Source organism: Gymnoscopelus microlampas (assembly GCF_963454915.1).
Source record: "Gymnoscopelus microlampas genome assembly, chromosome: 10".
Taxonomy (NCBI): Eukaryota; Metazoa; Chordata; class Actinopteri; order Myctophiformes; family Myctophidae; genus Gymnoscopelus; species Gymnoscopelus microlampas.
The window spans coordinates 20,000,019-20,020,554 of record NC_139947.1 but is presented as its reverse complement, the minus strand read 5'-3'; the positions used below and the strand labels follow the sequence as shown (position 1 = coordinate 20,020,554).

Sequence of the window (20,536 nt, the reverse complement as noted above, 5' to 3'; positions counted from 1 at the left end):
AATGCATAGAGACAGTGTAGTGCCTCAGTAATCTAGGATCATAGGTAAACCAAGAACCTAGCATCAGTCTAAAGCTAAGCAGTATAATATCAAAGAAGAAACATATACAAACTATAGGATGGCAGGTCAACAAATGAACCTGTCATCTGTCTAAATAACATGGTATCTACATTTTATTTTTACCTTTGCATAAGCCTGAAAGGTTACGGCGGAACATTTGGGAGTGGGTCTGCAATTCTAACTGCAATGGGGAGTTTGTATCACAGTTTGGGAGCTAGAAGGGATAAGAGTCTGGGTCGTGTGGAGCGTTGTCCCGGATGTTTTAGGGAATCTTTTCCTAATTGGAAGCCTAAAGGTCATTGCACACTGGGAGTGTGTATTTTGTATGATTAATTTGCATTAATTTAAAATGCTGTTTGTGTCCTGAGTACATCCACACTGAACGCAAATATTCCGTGGTAATAAAGCGAGTTCATTATTTTTCAAAACAAGGTTGATTTTTAACGGCCTGGACCGCTGGCGTTGATTTTTCACCGCTAATAAAAACATCAGCCTGTATGAATGAGACATCAGGAACACCAGGAAAATGTCCATTTCTCAAATTCTACTATGCTTGTGGGCACGTTTGGCCTTCACAAGTATAGTAATACAAGTATACACACACACAAACACACACACACACACACACACACACACACACACACACACACACACACACACACACACACACACACACACACACACACACACACACACACACACACACACACACACACACACCATACACACACACACACACACACACACACACACACCTGCTGGCTGCTGAGACCCTCGGGCATGGGACTGAGCTGGGGTGGGGGATGCTTTAGCTCGTTTACAAAGACATCCATGTAACCTGTATCATCCTCGCCTTCCCCTGGGAATCAAACAGAGAAAATAGCTTTATTCATGGGGCCAAATAAATGTATAACAGGACCTCACATACAAAGGCAAGATAGTATAGTACATATCTCAATATATTATACATTCAGCATTATCAGTCTAGTTGGTTGATCGATCATGTGCATAGGATGTATGTACTGTAACATTAGTATATCATTCCTGTTGGGTGTAAACCTTTAATGTAAAAAAAAAAGAATAGTTAATGTAGTTATTTAGTCAAAAGCTCTTGTTAACACTTTTCATTAGTTGAATTTTCAACCAGTGAACATTTTCAAATATTCACTGGTTGTCGTTTGTCTGTGCACTATAACATCCTCAGTGTTAATTAATTTAACTGTGAGGATATTATTGTGCACTGATCACTATTTTTTTCCCAATCGTTTTTGTTCTAATGCCATCTTGAGTCTCCCTTGTAAAAGACATGTGTATCTCAAAAAAATATATAAAAAAATGAACAAATCCCATATTATCAATATACCACAAGCCACTACTTTTGTCAATTATTAAACTCCCATCCCAATTACCAGCAGATTCCTTTCGCTGCAGGAATGAGACTTTATGCATCATGGCCAGCTTTGTCTTTTCCAGACCGTCTTTAGTGCCATGCTTAGCTGCTTTCATAAACTGCTGCACCTGAATGGCAAAAAGAAAAGAAGAAAAGAAAAGAAAATGCAGATGAAAGGAATAGATCTTTTTCAAGTTTTTGGGCTTATGCACTACAGGCAGTACTATTTGACAACCAGTAGGTGTCCTACACCGGGGTCTAAATGTCTCAATGCAAGAGTAGAGAGAATAAAATAAGTTCCGGAATGTAGCTTTAAAGGTACATTAGTCAACATCTTTATGAAAATGGATGATAAATGTTTTAAATGTCAAATCAAAAAAACATTCAAAGTGTCCCTGAGTCTTCAATAAAGGCTGACTGATTGAAATAAAAGGACTGATTTACACGACAGCAGAGTGGAGACATCCCAGCTGTGGCATATGGATTCCTACCTTGAAGTCACAGCTCTGCTTGATGTTGACCACGTTGCATGCACCCCAACGCCCCACCAGGTCTCGCTTGGTCTGTGCACAACGATCTTTTAGACGGCGCACATCTGGAGGCTGCTATAGATAGAGGAGAGGAGAGGAGAGGAGCAGGGTAGGCGAAGGGAGGAGAGGAGAGGAGCAGGGTAGAGAAGGAGAGGGTGTCAATTCAAAGAGGATAGGAAAACTAAGGCAAGGGACCAGAAGGGACCAGAAGATTCTAATTCATAAACAGTCATAAACTGTCACTTTATGAACAATACACTGTTGAATCCATATTATTCCATTGTTCAATGAGATTGTCCAAACGTGACCTACTGTACGACATGACACGTCCCCATTGCCAAATATCGTATTAAAAAATCCACATAAAAAACTGTCAGTTTCTCAAAGATATGAAAATGAGTTTGTGTTGGAAAATCCATTAAATGGTCTCCTGCTGTCTCTGTAAAATGATGCACTGATGTCTTCAACAAGTTCTAACAGCTCATCACTTCATTCAACACAGACAGAGAAAGCACAGTCGCTCATCACAGCCTGATTTCGCATGCCGAAAATAGCCGACCTACAAGCTCACGATGCATCGCGATGGTATGCGTTGTGAACTTGTAGATCAGCTATTTTCACAGGGACAAAGAGGAAGTGAGAAAGACTGCTGACGGAGCAAGGGACTACCAAAAATATACAGTATTCACTTCCTCAAACCAGTGTACATAGAGACTATTATTGTAAGCAGATTCAATCAGGGGCTTCTCTCAGTCACTGTTGGAAAGTAACTAAGTGCATTACTTGAGTACAATTTTGAGGGACTTTTACTTGAGTATTTCCATTTCTTGATACTTTTCGACTCCACTACGTCTTAGTGGCAAATATTGTACTTTCACTCCACAATTAGTTGTCAGCTTTAGTTACAAGTTACTTGGCATATTTAGATTAACACAAAACATACAGCACATTAGATAAATTAACAATGTATTTTTATAGGCTAAGCTACTCAACAATCAACGTAACAATCATCCCCACCTTTGCCAGCTGCAACATTAAAGTGATGAACACACTAATGCATTACTAATTGTCAATAATGTGATATGTGAAATTGACCATTCTGCATAGTGAGTAATTTCTACATAGTAGTATTGATACTTTTACTTAAGTAAAAGACAAATATGATATGCTGTTCCAGCAAGATGTTTTAAGGGTTCTTGTGGAACATCACCCAGAGAATAAAATGCACTGTGCTGCCATCTAGTGGTGTGAAGTCATAGCAATGACACCAAGAACAGTGGCTACTCATTGAGGGGAGAGATGCCATTCATTTCTGTATTATAGAAAAATATAAAGTGTTTCTCGATTCCAGAATATCAGATCTGAGCACTGCTGACTGCCAGCATTTTCATTCAGCTGAACACGTTTAACTGGATAACTGCCAGGCGGTCCAGACTACACCATCATAAAGTACCTTTCTGTATAGGCCCTAAGTCAAGGGACCAGTAGATTCTCAAGTCATATACAGCCATAAACTGTCATTTTATCAACAATACACTGTTGAATCCATATCATTCCATTAATAAATGAGCTTGTCCAAACGTGACACCTACTGTACGATCTGACACTTCACCATTGCAAAATACCATATTCAAAAATCCACTTAAAGACCAGTCAGTTTCTCAAAGATATGAAAATGTGTATGTGTTGGAAAATCCATTAAATGGTCTCCTGCTGTCTCTGTAAAGATTATGCACTGACGTTGAGTTTTTTCTTAAATGTAATGCCCTATGTGATGATACTACAGCGTCACACAAAAGCATCAAAAGAAGCAGATCCACAAGCTCAAAACGCGGCGCGATGTGTCGCAATGCGATGCGTCGCAATGCGATGCGTTAAGAGCTTGTAAATCTGCTATTGCTATTGTTTATAGTTTATAAAATGTGTGTTTTTTCCCCCCTGAAAATGAATGTGATTAAGTACATGTGCTTAAGGAAATTCTCTTGGCAGAATGTGGGGGTCTGAATGTGGGGGTCTGAATGCAGATCTTTTGTGTATCATCTTTTGTGTATCATCTTTTGTGTATCATCTTTTGTGTATCGTCGGATGTCCAGCTCAATAGTTTAGCCGTACCCTTGTCTCTGGTGCTACAGATGCAGATGAATGTACATTTCCCATTGAAGGGACGAGTGCTTGGTGTTTCTTACCTTGCTGCTGCTGAGGGCTTGAGGTTTGGTCTCGCTGTCCGACAGCTCGTCGTAACTCTCAAACTCACTGGAGCTCCAGCCGTTACTGTTTGAACGATGAGGCGGTGGTCTCTGGACGTCCTCATAGATGTCATCTGGATCTACCAAACAGCGGAGGAAAACAGTTATCATATTCTAGCGATAGCAATACTGTATGCTTTGTATTAGATGCACATAATCATAATAGCTACATACTAGATACTAAATACAGCACACTGACTGTTCGTAGTATGGACCGTATGGAGACAATTCCTTTCCCCTAGGATGGCAGGGAAAAGGAGTGTTTTTTTTATTGTATTCGAATGTCCTTTTAAAGTGTACAGCCATCTTAGGAAAACAAATATTGTGTAGTGTTTTGTAAGTACAGGTCAGGGCTACAATACAAATTATACATTCCACAGCTAACACTATTTTCTGCACATATCCAGAGACTTAAAACTAGCTTTAACATCTAAGCCTGACAGCTTCCACCTTTATATATCTACTGTATACTATCTATATAGTATACATAATACTTAAATGCTATTTTAGACAGGAACATCCAAAAAGGGTAGTCATACAAAGATGCTGACATAGCATCAATGTTGCCATATTCACCCAGTTTCATTTAGCAAATAAGGCCAAGTCAATTTAGCTTCCTCAGTAATACCTTCATTTAGTTTTGGTTTTTTTTTGTCTATGGAAGCACTTTCAATTTCAATTCAAATTAAGCCTGATTTTTACTTAATTGCTTGCTTCAGTGTCACACGCCCAAAATAGCTGATCTGCAAGCTCACAATGAGTCGCAGCTGCTATTTTCATGTGCAACACTGGCTGGCACGCAACTAAGTATAAATCAGGCTAACCCCAATAAGTTACACCAATTTTTTACCAGTTTTTACATTGTTAACATTCAATTTCTCTTCCCATTTAAAAAGCACACATACAGTACACCTATAAAATCCCACTCACCTTCCATCGGGGACAGCTGGTTTTCAGAGGGCACGTCATCGTAGATCACATCCAGACTTCTGTGCAGCTCTGGAGCAGCTGTGCTCTCGGGGCTGTAGTAGGTCTCACTGTCCTGGCTCTCCTGCGCTCTCAGACCCAACACCAGGTCTCTGCTCTGCGGCCTGTCCACAACGGACGTCTCTTTCTCAACTGGATCTGGTTCTGGACTGGAAACATTTTCAGGACTGCTGGCCTGGTCTTGACTGGTGGTTGGTGTGAGCGTAGCATTCCCTGGAGGCAAATGAAACCATATTGAAGCCTAATATATACTTTGTTACATGGCTGTGTTGCTCACCGGAAATCTGTTATTAGTCGGCTTTTAGTCAGCTTTAGTGCTAGTGCTAACTGTAATACTCTAATTTACTCTAATATACGCATTACATTTAAAAGATAATGGCTACATCTCGTGGGAACCACGGGTAGAGGAACAGAGGCACTGAACTATTCTTGGTATGTAGGGAGTCACGGACAGCAAACACGCACACACACACGCACGCACGCGCGCGCACACACACACACACACACACACACACACACACACACACACACACACAAAGTAAACAGGAAAAGGGGGGTGTATAAACATTTCTACTATTTTGGAGCAGCTAGTGTGGAACGCTTATCATTTCAGTCACCAGGTTGAATTCAGTCAAACGGAAAAGCTCTTATCTCTCCAGTTCAGTGTCTATTCTGCTGGGATTTGTACTGTCTACTTTACTGAATGTCTGCTGAGTGCTGACTATGAGTCCCCTCGTCCTTGAGGAAAGTGCAAAAATGTCAGGACAGAATTGTGTCTTTAGTTATTACAGAAATAACTATGAACACAGGTATTTCATCTATAGTCGTGCAATTAACTGGAATAGGATTCATTCACTAACATGCAGCAATTCATCTTACTTGCTTTTAAACGGTTGTATAAGAACCTTTAGTTCATGAGGTTATACCTGGAGAATTGTCTTTAGTCCTGGCTATCACAGGACTAAGGCCAGCTCAGTGTCGTGGTAGCCATGCCCTCATCTCTGCTCCTAAGTATAGCAGACAGGTATAAAGACAATTCTCCTTTTAACTCTTCTAAATATCTGTCCATTTGAATTATTTTCCTTTAATCCTTCTCTGCTCTTTGTTTTTCTGCAGGAACATTCTGAAAACTGAAAATTTTGCTCAGTAGGGCCCAAATGTAGTTTAGAGGCATTTTATGGTATTATACAGTATATACTTACAACTAACTGAATTGTTTACATCTGTGTAAATCTATGAGCAATGTAACTAGAGCTCTGAATGCAAACCGTATAGGTTTGGTTCCTTATCCAGGAAACTGTGTAGTTGAATGTTGTCATGGATATCGCCCTGCGTACGTTGTCATGGATACTGCCCTGCATGCGTTGTCTTGGATACTGTCCTGCGTAGGTTGTCCTTCACGCCATCACTTTTTTTATTGCATCTGTGCCACGATTTACAAATAATGATACATTATTCGTCTTTCTCTGTATAACCTAAATTAGCGATTTTTATGTTCTAGGCCCCCCAAGGTGTTTTGTATAATACAGTTATGTTTTGTTTTCTGTTATGACTATGTCTTCAAGGTTAGGAGAAACTGTTTTTCTGGCTTCCTTTTGTACAGAGATGTTTTTTTTGGGTGGATTGGTTGGGGTCTGGTGAGGGTAGAGCGTTGGGGGGTACCGGGGTGGACAGTGGGGAGGGGACAGCTAGCTAACAGCACAGCTACAGTGTACCTTTGTGCAATCGCAATGTGAGCTCTGAAACCACATTGAGCCATTCCTTGGCTCGATGTGGCGTTTGTCCTGAACACACACACACACACACACACTTTTGTGAGGACACAGACAACTGTCACTGATAGACACAACAAAGGCGCATGCACACACATACGTAAGTGCACATACACGTTTACAGACAGTGATCGTAAGGTATATTTACTGCGCAGGCCATACGCCTTTCATCCACCTTACACGCTTCTTGTTTTGTCAAGGTCTGCACTTTACATCTTTAAATCCTTTAATATACTACTACTAAATGTATGCCTTTATACTGTATGTTTTCCGTACATTTTCTACAGTGTAAATGTTGTTTACAGTGGAGATGTATTGTGTTTTATAATTGCAAATCAACTTAAACATCAAGTGAATCCTGTAAACTTTAAGTAAAACAAAGAAATTCAGATATCAAATATTGTGGCTTAAAGTCACAGGCACAGCCAAAACATGTTTAAGCTGATCACAGGGACAGTTTTAAGGAGTATAAGCCATATGTGGACTGTCTATAATTGTGCCACACAGAGCAATGGTAAACCTTTCTTTCATGAACCTTCCGTAATAGGATGTTAGAGATTGCACCATTCGTGTTGGTCTTTACCTTCATAGATACAGTTGGCTTTCATGCACGAACTCTCCGCATCCCCGCTCACTCCTAGCTCAGAGGAGGTGGACCGCCTGAAACAAACAAACAATTAGTGGTTTCACATTTATTCCAGCCTGATTTATACTTCAATGTACAGCAGTGCTTTACGACGAAAATAACGATTCTACAAGCTCACACTGCGCCTGCGTGAGGCATTGTGAGTTTGTAGATCGGCAGAATGAAGGCACATTATATGAGGTTAATTTAGGTTGTGTTCCATTCAGGTCGAACAGAATCAGGGTGCTGCTATTGTGCATGTTGGCTCACTGGAAAGACTCTGCTACATTAAATGGAACAGAGCCTTAATTAGTATCATTGCAACACCTCTGTTTACCTTACTATCTCATGTATTATATGGCTGCCCTGAAAAAAGGTCTATTACTAGATGTTTGATGCGATAGCAAGAGTTGATGATGATCTTACCCTTCTGGCGACTCTCTGGTCTCCATACCTGTAAAAAAAAAAAAAAACAAGACGGGGTGTAAACACAGCCTTTTCTTCCCTGTGGATCTCTGACTTTCCCAAATATGGAGCGATGGGAGAAAAATTGGAATTGCTAAATTTCTTCATATTAATGAGTGCTCATTTAGACCTATTTCTAATGTTAATGGGGGGACTTTAGACTTAGTAGGCTTAGAATACAGGCTGTGTTATCTCCATTATACGCCTCAAATATGTTTTGCGGCTCCAGAAGGATTACTAGTTTATTTCTTTGGCCAAAATGGCTCTTTTGCAAGAAAACAAGAAAGGTTCTAATAACAGCAGGGCTTCATGTGGATCTCAGACATCACATGACCAGTCTATGATGTTAGTCATCTACGACATATCTATGACATACTGTATAACTTCATATTTGGGCAAGGTTTTTGCTAAAAAGTTAAAAGTTTAAAACATAACACTATGTGAAACAAATGCATGGAGGTACTTGGCCTAAAGAAAAAAAAACATTCACAGCATGTGGAGGGAGAAAAAAGACCCTAAAAATCCCTATTCTAGTCGTCTCACCTCTGAGAAGCTATGCTGTAAAAAATACAATTCATAAGCATTGATGTCATTTCCATTTCCATATCCTATCCATATTCAATTTCCCTGAGCTATGAGAATGGAGGGTTGTTGGTTCTCCTCCCGTGCAGGGAGCATACCATTGATTCCTGGCGCTACTTTCTCTTCTTCAGCTCCTGCTGCGTTGCTCCTGGGCGTGTCATGGTCGATAAGCTTCGGGTTCTCCGTGCTTGAGATTATGTTGTTCTTGATCTCGGCAGCAGAATTCCCTGGTGCCACTTGTTCCTCGTCACTGTCTTCAAACTCAAACTTTTGGCCCTCTTCATCCTGGTCTTCCACCTCAGTGTGGGTCGTCCCATTAGGTATAGGCACTAAAGAAGAAAACAGGCCAGTGAAAAAAGGACAACAGGAGTTGTTCCTTACATTCAATTCTTAAGACATTACCTTCAAATAGCAGTGATTTGCAACGTTTTTCATGTCAACAACCCCCAGTTTGATATACTATGTGGGATTTTAAGCCCAATTATCAAATTTTGCTTGCAGTACTCTTCCATCCAAACATAGAAAACAAGGACAAGATGTGCATAGCTGAGCCTCGTGGCTCATTGCTTTGCTTTGATCACCAAATTGGATTATACTGTATTATACTATATGTAAAATCTTACATATAGTAGAGATCTAATATATGAAGTTTCATTGACTTGTGTTGTGATTTGATGATGATAGTGTATTGAGTCATTGCTGACAGTCACACGTACACACACACGACCAGTGTTTTTTTTTTGTACTTGCCCAAGGCACACCAAATGGCAGGTCAAAATCTAAAACACATGTTAACACTCTTATCACTCTGTAAATGTGTATTTTTATTTACTAATGCCAAGTAAAACATTTAAAATATATATTTTTATGACATAGAATTTGCCACTGTATTTGAAATGAGTGCACAAAACGTATTGCTATAGCAAATAAAAAATTGTAAATTAAAAAAGAAATCAAAATAACTTTTGTGGATGTCACAAAATCCCATGGCACACCACGACTTGTCTCACGGCACACCAGTGTGCCTTGGTACACCGTTTGAGAACCACTGTCAGTCCCTCATCTCTGGACCCACTTCTACGTCTACTTCTACTGGACTGACCAGAATGTTAGAGACAGTCACCTACTGTAGCCTACCTTGGCGTGTAACGTAACCGATCCCAGAGATTCCAGGTTGAATCACCAAGTCTGTCAGAGATGTAATGATGTTTCCCATTCAGTTATTCAGACTAATATGACACACTGAAAACAATTCCCTTTCCCACCATATACCGGTAATCCTATATTTATACCCTATAATTTAATAATGTCCTCCTAAACTCAAAACATATTTATATTTATCTTGCTTTAAAATCAAAAGATCTCTGCTCCTCTTGTCTGGATATTTCACTTCTCCTCTTATGTGTGATTTTCAACTCCTGTACAAACATAGTCTGAGCACAATTGCTTGACCCTTGTACTTGTCGCTTGCTCGTAATGTCAACGTACTGTCAGCTGGTAAGCTTGTTTTATTGTGCATGGTGTTGCAAAGTCACTCTGGATGACAGCATCAGCTACAGTACAATAAAGGTAAATGTAAACCGAAATCAGTGCTTCCCTTTGAACGACTTGAGAAATGAAAGCCATTCAAAGGGGATGTATTTGTGGTTTGTCGTGCCACAACCGAGGCCAGCTGAGAGGAAGGATTACAATCTAAGCCTATATGGCTTTTAACCACTTAAGCCCTAATACTTTGTTATATGGCAATAGTGAAAATAGCAGATCTGCAAGCTCACAACATGTCGCGGTGTGCAAGTTTGTAGATCTGCTATTTGCTATTTTTTGTATGTTTTGAAAATGTTGGGGCAAAAAAACATTTGAGATTTTTTTCAAAAAAGAAAAAGAAAAGAAGATTTGCCCAAAATAGTCATCACCACACAGGGTTAATGTGGTTAAACAGTAACCCTATGGCTTATATTTCTCATCAGCACACAATACATCATATACACACATACTGTACACAGATTACACACATACACACATACACACATACAAACACAACCAGACAGCAGCAGCACTTCCAATTCAATGTCATGGAAGTCATGTGACAGATGAAGAAGTGCAGGAGAAGACATTACACGGTCTGTCTTGCATTGCCAGACTGAAACGTCTGGTGACAAGTTAACTCATTTAAATATATGGGCTAAAAGCTGTGGCGAAAACCTGAGCTAAACAAATGCAAAGTGATTATAAACATAAAGACCTTTAACCTTCCAGTAAGTAAAGGCTTTATTGGGAAGGAATAAAAGTATTATTAAAACAAATAGGAGATTATACTGAAAATGCAGGTGATTGGAGCACCCATTTAATTTGTATAAATATTTTAACCAAAATGTGCAGGACAATACTTCCATCTGGCACCAGTTAGGATGGATAAAAGCAAAGTACAGATTTCACATACTATACGTGAAAATGTACTGTGACAAAAAATACCACAAAGGAGATGCAATGGATAATCTTTAAACAGGAGAGCTGAAAGAAAACGGTTTCTTGATACAGTATGTGAGACTTCAATTGCAGCCACTTGGGGGAATCAGAGAGAACACTTTTTTTTAGCTAACTGGTCTTGCCTATACAGTACATTAAGTATCTTTAAATGATATTAACAAACAACAACAATCAACCAGACAAAAAAACATTTCAATCAGGATTCAGGAGGTATTATTATGAATGAAATGTCTGCGGAGCCTAATGGCTGAGGTGTCTATAATAAGCCAGCCAATGGATCATCCCTTCCTTTCTGAAGTAACAGGCAAATATTAACCTCATAAAACGATTGTGTTAGATGTACTTACTGTATACATTTGCATATAGTTGGCAGTTTCGTAAGCAATGATATTGCCTCTTAACCCATTAAAAACAGGAAAGCATCTGTGTCATTTTAGATTTTAACCACTTTAACCATTACATACTTTGGCTAGAAAATCGTGAAAATGTGTGCAAATCTTTGAATATATATACATTTTTTTAAAGCAAACATTTGAAGTCAAATCTTTTCTTCTGGGGGTCCCTGGAACAAAAATATTTTGAGATGGGGGTCGGCGGCCAAATACATATAATCTTGGGGGTCCTTGACATTAACAAGTTTAAGAACCACTGACATAGAAACATGTTTTTTCAGGAAACTGTTTGAAGACATTTGTAGAATCGGCCTCAGGTCTTAATGGGTTAACATAGCTTTAACCACTGTCACCCTGGCATCCATGAGAGATTTTCATATTTTGGGGACTGAAGAGTGCCTACTGAGTAACTAGACGTACTGTAGGAGGTGGGTGTGTGGATAGATGTTCATCAAGATAGGGATCTAAGATAACAATAATCAACCCCTATAATGAAGATGGTAATACATCTGGTAGTAAATTGAAAACCTTCAGCAAGAAGTGGGGGTCGTTGTCCATATTAGGACCATACTATTGATAACGTTTCATGAGATGGTATCTGGATGTGGAGCAGGAAGCACTTCTGCTAATGGCCTCCCTGGCTGTGGGTGCTCAGCTACAGTCAACACTAAATACAATGGCGGCACTCCAAAAAATAAAAATGCAAGACTGTTGGTAGATTTTTATGTGTACCTCGAAGGAGGCTCGCAAAATACTGGATCCGTGCCAACTTTCTTGTGCACACTGCCAGTAGACCAGTGGTGTAAAGTAACTAAGTACATTTACTCAATTACTGTACTTAAGTACCATTTTTACTTAACTGGAGTACTTCCAATTTATAGTACTTTTACTTCTACTCCACTATACCTCAGGAGCAAATATTATATTTTACTCCACTACAATTATTTGAAAACTTTAGTTACTAGTTACTTTAGAGATTTTGATTATTATTACAGAACATACATTTCCCATTTCAGCCGTACATACATTTTGGCCATTTGAAAATAGGCGATCTACAAGCTCACATTGTAGATCTGCTATTTTCAAAAGATTTTTATACATTTGAAAACTTGTGAAATGGGACATTCTGCATAATGAGTACTTTTACTCAAGTAAATTTTGATTACCAGACTTCCACTTGTAACACAGTGTTTCTACATTGCAGTATTGATACTTTTACTTAAGTAAGCGAAATGTACTTTTTCCACCACTGCAGTAGACCAACTTAGTACCTCCATGCATTTGTTTCACATGTCTTACATATATATTTTCCCCCTAATATTTAAGATGGTTGACTGGCTCTGATTTGTATGTAGAAAAGTGTAAAAGAAAAGCAAATCTTCCCAAATGTGTGCACTCTTTTACAGGATGGCACGTTGTTGACACAACACAAAGGTGTGGTCCTGAGGGCAGCATTTAAAGGTTCACGGTGGTAATCCTGTTGTGTTTGACCGCTTAAGGGTCCCTACAGTAGGCTGGACAGGTGCTTTCTTGTGAGGGACATATGGCTCGGGAGGAGCCTAATTGTCCTTAGAGAGCATATGTTCACTATTAGGTTAGAGCTGACGTACCAGGGAGCTGCCTTCTGGCCTGCATCAGATTAACTGATCAGTCTTCTATGACAGAATGAGTTCCCTGGAATCAAAACCGCTGAGCCTACCGTTTATTGTAGAGGTGCAACAGTTAATCGAACTAATTGATTGGGGGGGGGGGACATTTAATACAGTGGCAAAAATATCTACAAAGTACAATCTCACAACGGTTCATCATGCAATGCGTTGTGAGCCTGTAGATCAGCTATTTTTTGTGTGAAATTGATGTATGACAAAGTATAATATAGGCTTAAGTGGTTAATCTTTTTCATCATTTATACTTTTTGAAATATTTAACTTTAACAATATTAACCCTGGCTTCCATACATTTAAAAAATAAAATAAAAAAAGACAAAGTTCTTCAAAACCATGTTGAAAATAGCCCATCTAATAGCCAGTTGTAGATCGGCTATTTTTGCAAAGTGGTTAAAATATATTTAGGCTATGACGTCTACTATGTATACGTCTCCCAAGTGAGATGAACATCCTGTGTCAGACCACAAGATATTGAGCCCACACTGTTTCTCCAAGAACAGCACGGTCTGCCTGTCTAGTTCAATGGTTCTCAAGTAACGTGGGGTCTGGGGACCCCCACGGGTCCTTGAGGAGTTAAGGGTCTGTGACTCTGAGAGCGTAAAATGGAACCAGATGACTCTCAGAGTTAAAATAACACTTAGGATTTCACAGTATAGAGTGGGGTCCCAGAGATATTATCAAACGGGGTGTTCTTTGACTCATTAAGACCTGAGGCCGATTACAAATGACTTCTAAATCAGTAGTTCGCACACTTTTTCGTGCCATGGACCCCTAAATTGATATTGTAACGTCCGAACAGTGCGGCACCCCGAGCCGGGATCGAACCCAAGACCCACGGCTCAACCACATATGAGTAGAGGTCACATGATTCAAATGGGAGGGAACTGGGTTTTACTACAATGAAATATTATGCAGTGAATATTGAGATGAATGATTCATCACTGTATCACAGAATGGAAACCAAAGCCTGATTTGTAAATAGTCCTTGTTTTGTATCTAACCTTTGCATTGACAGATAATGCTGCCTCTCTAATATGTGAAGCACAGAATAAAACGTAATAAAAGGATGTTTGGCAAAGAGGTTATGTTGACTTGTCAATAAAATATTTGAGCGGCTCACCATGGGCTTGACGGATGAGAGGGAGCGGAGAAGCCATGTTGGGTTTCTTGGTTTGATTGTCACATCAACTGTGAATATGAAACAGACAGAGAGACCAGTTTAAAAGTGATTAACAGCACACAGCTGTCTTTTCCAGTGTATTCCCATCCCAATCCAAGCGTAACCGGTTGTTCCAAACCTGCCGCACGACAGTTAATCATTTCAGTTGTCGATAGGTGAAAGGTGTGTGCCTGTCACCTCCCTGGAAATCTGAAGCATCTTGAACGTCTTACAGGCAGAGATGTTGACATGTGTGAGTCAGCATGGCTTCCCAGAGGGAGCCCTGCAGTAAACATGATCTGGTTCTTGTCACTGCATGTTACTAGACAGTGACTAAACATCCAGCAGCTTGCATGCTCAGTGTAAGTGTCCCCGAAAGAGTTGGGCACGCTCTCAAACATAAACCTAGGCTGGAACTAAACAGTGAGGCACATGAAATTTCAGGTGAGGTCGGACAACATATCGTCGCTATCGGGCAGAACGGGTTACTTTTCAGGAAATGGAAAAAAGAACCTGTGCTCCAAAGTAGTTATTATTTAGTCACAAGCTCTTATTGGTTCAATATTTATAAAACATACACACTTAATCACTTTCACGTTATTTCACGCAGATCTACAAGCTCACAAGCGTCGATGCGACAGCTTGTAGATCAGCTATTTTTGCTACCTTTGTGTGACACTGAAGTAAGGCATTACATTACGTAACAAAATATTGAAATATGCAGATAGAGATTTCTTCCCAACAGCAACGATATGTGAATGTTATGCCCTCACATGAGCACACTTGTACTCATGCACACAGTCTACGCATAGCAAATGCTCTGTTATTATCAGGGGAGGGGGGTTGTTGATGAACGGCATAGTCCAATAGGAATTACTACGATGCGATGACTGTACTCTTTTTGTGAAGCACATTGAGTTTATTTTACACTAAATATGCTCTATAAATATATTGACTGACTTCACTTCAGAATGTTGGGTTTCAACTTTCAAATTCTTTAAATCACATCCCTCACCCCCATGCACACACAAACATGCAGCAGTCAAGGTAAACACATCATTATCCCCATGGAGGCCACAGGTACACCTGTAGACAGCTGTGTGCTGTGCAGCAGTGGCGTGAGCGTGCTAACATTCCTTGGACGTTTATAGCAAATCCAGACTTGTCAACTTGTCATTTCCAATATATGTTTGTTTGACGTCAACTCAAGACACTAACCTAACACAAGTAACACTGACTCCATCCCAATATAACAAAATGACTTGTCAATGGGTCAATCTCAAAAGTGTGATATTTACCTCAATGTGAGGTATGTGTGATCAAAATGTGTGGATATTTGGATACATTTAAAAAAGACAGGCCAACAAAGCTGCCCGGACCCCACATTTCCTATACTCAAGGCTGTGATGTCAGGGCTGGAAGCAGTCCACCCTGTTAAACTCACTCACCTCTCTATAGAAGGATACTTATGTCATCAATATATTTATTTTCCCAGTTGAGACAGTAGAGAGGCTGTCAGAGCATTGCACATATAGCTGGTTTTGAATGCTAGACATTTACTGTATAATGTACATTTATCAGCCAATATTGCACCGTCAGTCAATACAGTATTAATCTCTCATGAACAGATTCCGAGCTGCTGTTTTTTCCTTTTCTTTTGATGATGGGTTCCCACTCCAGATTGATACAGTGTGTACAACTAGCTACCTCAACTTGTGATGTCATTACTGTGCAATTCCATTCTACTACCTGCCAACTTTTAGAAACTCTCATTTTAAGTCCTTTCCATATAATCATATAAAAAGCAATTGTATTGTTGTTTAGATATGGACTAATATGTAAATATCTGAAGTTGTCCCTTATCTCTTATCTTTAATTAGCATGTCAGTACGGACGGTAAAATAATGAAGCTGCAACTGTCCATCGGGTACAAATTGAGAGAACTATTATCAGTAACACTTGACACTCCAATACGGTCAATGGAGTCCTGTATTCACCCTAATTTCAGAGAAACATTTTTGCTCTCAAACTATGAAGGGCGGCTCAACAGAGATGAATTATTCACAAGGCTATAATAAAAAAAAGGGCGATCCGTAGATATTGTGGGCACAGTAAATGTAGAACAGCTGAGAAAAAGAGATTACATGTACTTCTGTCATCTCTGATGAGAGAACAGCGTTGCGATTGTCCAGACCAAGGGACCTTTTGTCAGCGTGGGACCGCTGGCGCCCACCGCAAAGGCGGCCATTCAATCTGTGTATGACCCACCCATCAGTTCTTGCAAGGAAAGAATGGTGGTTAAATGAGACACACACACATTCTTGCATATCTCATTAAAAAGCTGATGTGAATGCCATCGTACGTGAAAAGGGCTATTATTACAAGAAGCAGGCCTACGTGACTCTACTGGTTATAGCTACTGTACATGCACATGGGGTTTGAAGAGAACACAGATGAACTCTTAAACTACAAATGATGAAATAGTTCATCACAAGCAATGACTGTAATAAAAGGAATGGTCACAAAGGGTATTCCATGTTCAGCATTTCACAGTGAAATTCGTAGTGGTCATTTAACTCCGATGGATTGGTTCCATTTTGGTACAATTTGTACACAATCTCTGAGTTAGATGTTATGACAGTGAGGATGTTATGTGTTATTGTTGTAGTTTCTATTCAACAACAAGCACTCAGTGTCTCTCTTGGAATTCAAGAACCCAACACATTTGCACCGAGCACCCAATATTCATTAATCAATAGAATGGTATGGGAGTCTGTCAAGCCAGGACCTTTAGGAGGAGGACCCCTCTACCTTTGTACTCTCCTGCAATGACAGCTTTAAAGACGACTCGAGGGGTTTAAAGCAGTCTGTCGTCGTCATAGCGATAGTCAGGCTTCCTGTGTAAACAGCACAGTTGTGCCTTGCCTTGAATACATGAAAACAAGGCACGGTCTAATAACAGCGTGGCTTCATGGACCTAGGATGTGACTTCAATCCTCTATGACATATCTATAACCTTATGACAGCATATTTGGACAAGATTTCAGCCCAGCCAACAGCCAGTGACTTCCATTTTCTAAATTAAAATGTTTCAGAGAATATAAAAACGGGGAAAATTGAGGTTATTGGTGTGCCCAATAACTTCAGTGCTAATCGGTCCAGCGGTTTGCGAGATTAACCCCGGACACACAGACAGACCCCCTTCTAGACGACTCGCATGACATCTATATGAACTACTACACTATCTATATCTATCTATACAGTATAGAGCCAGAAAGGAAGATCAGCACACGCAAGCCAGGCAGTCTGCTGCACGCTCCTGCCAGCCTGTGACAGGTCACATGCACCTATAAACATGTCCTACTTGAGCAGGTCATTGGAATTTGTTACTGTTGTTATTTCACAACGGTACCATGAAACCGTTTCATTCTCTCTGAGGCCTGACTCATGAAACAGACCTGTCATCATGGCCTCCCGTATTACTCCTGACTGTGTACTCATCAACATGGGGTCCCGGGAACCCCAGGGGTCCTTGAGGTGGTTCCAGGGAATCCCAAGCTAAAATTACACAGGGGATTTTACAGTGTAGATAGGGAACCCCAGGGGTCCTTGAGGGGGTTCCAGGGAATCCATAGCTTCAGGTAAATTAACATTGGGAATTTTACAGTGTAGATAGGGGTCCCAAAGATAGAAATCTAACCCTAACCCTAGGGTTGTTGATAATCACTGTATGCTGCTCAGCACTGAATGACGTATGATGTATGGAATAGACAAGTAACTTCTGTGAGAAACTGGGTGGTGTCAGCAGGTATTAGGAAACCTTTTAACACACCCAGTGATTCAGATTCAGATGTTTTATTGTGCCTTTCAGTTTCACACCAACCAAGCAAGGTCATAATGTACTTGCACCCCCGCCCCCCAATGTAGTTTTGAGTCCACTGCACAACCATGCACCATTTCACTCCCCAGCATTCCGATCTGCTGGTCACCACCAACCAGCCATGATCAATCAGGGGGGGGGAATGAACAAATATTGTTATAATACAATATTATATGAATCCTGAAATTATGTAAAAAGAAAAGCATCAGTGTCGCTTTTCTGTTGCAGTCACAGTGGGGTGTGCAATGTGCATGTATGGTGCAGAGGATGAGAGACAGACAGACAGACAGACAGACAGACAGACAGACAGACAGACAGACAGGTAGGTAGGTAGGTAGGTAGGCAGAGACAATTACCTCCTCAACGTCCTCTTGGTACACTGGCACACTTCTTCTTCCACCTGCTGTCTGACACAGTTCTTCAGCCTCTTAAATCCCTTGCAGCACCTGGACGCATTGGTTTAGGATTGAGAAGGGCTGCAGCAGCACCCACCACCACCCATGGGTGCTCCCCTCTCTTCAAGGCTCTGGTGGTGGGCTTTCTTTCTCCATCTGCCACACAGAGCTGCTGTAGAGAACCTAAAGAAGGCTGTCAGCTATTCCCTGGTATAAGCTGTTCTTCTTTCAATGGGTTTTTGCTGTGTTCTGTTTCTCCTCCCTCTCTTCCTTTATCCCTCCCTCCACTACTGCGGCGGTGCTGCCGGACGAGAGAGAGAGAGAGAGAGAGAGAGAGCGAGAGAGAGAGAGAGAGAGAGAGAGAGAGAGAGAGAGAGAGAGAGAGAGAGAGGGGGGGGGGTGCCTTCCACCAATCACAGACAGAGTGGACGGTTAGCGTCTTCATTCCATAGCCCCGAGGGACGATTGCGTGTGATTGGCTTGGTTGTCGGATCCCCTGACGACGAATAGCCTTATTAGCCTATCACAGCGTGACAGTCCCTCCAAGCAATGGGATGAAAAATCCAGATATCCAGATAAATGTAACCACAGTGCATGTTTTAAATAAATGACTGTGACTGTTTTGTTTTTCTTCTTTTTTCCCCTCAAATGTATACATTTCAGAACATTCGGAATAGTAATGATACTCCACGCCTCTGTCGCAGAAAGGACACAAACAAATAAAACATATATTTTATAAATTAGATTTCTAACATGAGCAATAACATTCACTTATGAATGATAATATTCCATTGCGTGAGAGACAGTGTTGCTTCTTGTCAAAAATAACAGATCTTTTGGCAAGCGGTCAAAAAGTGGAAAACCTGGTTCTCATTTACTGCTCGGTACGCAGATCCGGTTTAAAGCACCGCCTACGCGTATCCGGTATTCTCCACATACACATATGTGCAAACACCGACGGTTTCCGTATTGGCCCTGGACCGGATATGGGAACTGCAAAAAGTGAATTGATCCCTGTGTCTAAAAACTAGCAACACCACGATACTGCGAAGTTGTAAACAGGGTTGCCATGTCCGCTTATTATAAGCGACTTTAGGCTTGTTGTCGCTTGTAAATATATTGGTTTGTTTGATTGATTGACTGACTGAATACTTTATTAACAGTTTGGCAAAAAAAAAAGAAACACAGAAAGTACAGTTCTATACAAGGTCTGCTAAAAGGATTAAACCCGAGAAAGCACTATGTCTTGTTTCCATTGGGGTCTACTCTGGGATTAAATTGAACCAACAAATTATACTAAGTTCCCCAGACCTATTGGGGTCCATATGAATTCAATTCATCTAAACATTTAATGACAGACGTACTTTAATACTTTAAACATCATATAAACGGGTAGTAATCAAAAATAAATATATGTTCAGGAATCAGTTCCGGAGAGGGGGGGGGGGGGACTATTTTCAGGGGCAAGTTCCGAATTGGAGCCACCTGTAACCAGTGGTGGATTGGGCATCCGACATAAAGGGCAAATGCCCGATGGGCCAACCAATAATGGGCCGGCGGCTGGACAGTTATTATTTATTTTAATTAATGAATACATTTTATTGCCTCCATCTTAGGATAATTACGACGGGAGGCATGCGTTAATCCGACAGACCTTTTCTCCGACTATGTGGCATCCGCGTGCGGTACGACAACATGGCTATTCCCACCCTGATGTTGCCACACTGCTGCCATCCACAATCATACACTATCCTTTATTTTTGCCACAGTCATTCACAATTAGCAGTCAATAATATTACCAGAAACACACAGACCTAACCCTAAACGTACTGTACACTAGTAAAAAGAATAGAATAGTAAACGGTGCATTTATATAGCACCTTTCTCGAAAGCGCAATA

At 40.5% G+C, this 20,536-nt stretch overlaps 1 protein-coding gene across 2 annotated transcripts in view; it reads right to left on the bottom strand.

The window, feature by feature from the left end:
• Nucleotides 1–18,708, bottom strand: part of LOC311054479 (rho guanine nucleotide exchange factor 10-like protein) — a 34,162-nt gene extending 15,454 nt beyond the window's left edge. The window contains exons 1-10 of one of the 2 annotated variants that reach the window (XM_084070483.1): nt 18,599–18,708; nt 14,324–14,391; nt 8,756–8,986; nt 8,037–8,064; nt 7,569–7,645; nt 5,157–5,426; nt 4,167–4,306; nt 1,942–2,055; nt 1,470–1,578; nt 816–919 (exon numbers count right to left, since the gene is read on the bottom strand). In XM_084070483.1, the coding sequence (XP_083926609.1) occupies nt 816–919; nt 1,470–1,578; nt 1,942–2,055; nt 4,167–4,306; nt 5,157–5,426; nt 7,569–7,645; nt 8,037–8,064; nt 8,756–8,986; nt 14,324–14,360 (1,110 nt within the window). In that variant the 5' untranslated portion in view covers nt 14,361–14,391; nt 18,599–18,708. The remainder of the gene's footprint in view (nt 1–815; nt 920–1,469; nt 1,579–1,941; nt 2,056–4,166; nt 4,307–5,156; nt 5,427–7,568; nt 7,646–8,036; nt 8,065–8,755; nt 8,987–14,323; nt 14,392–18,598) is intronic. The other variant, XM_084070484.1, reaches the window with a different exon arrangement.
• Nucleotides 18,709–20,536: the final 1,828 nt, after the last annotated feature.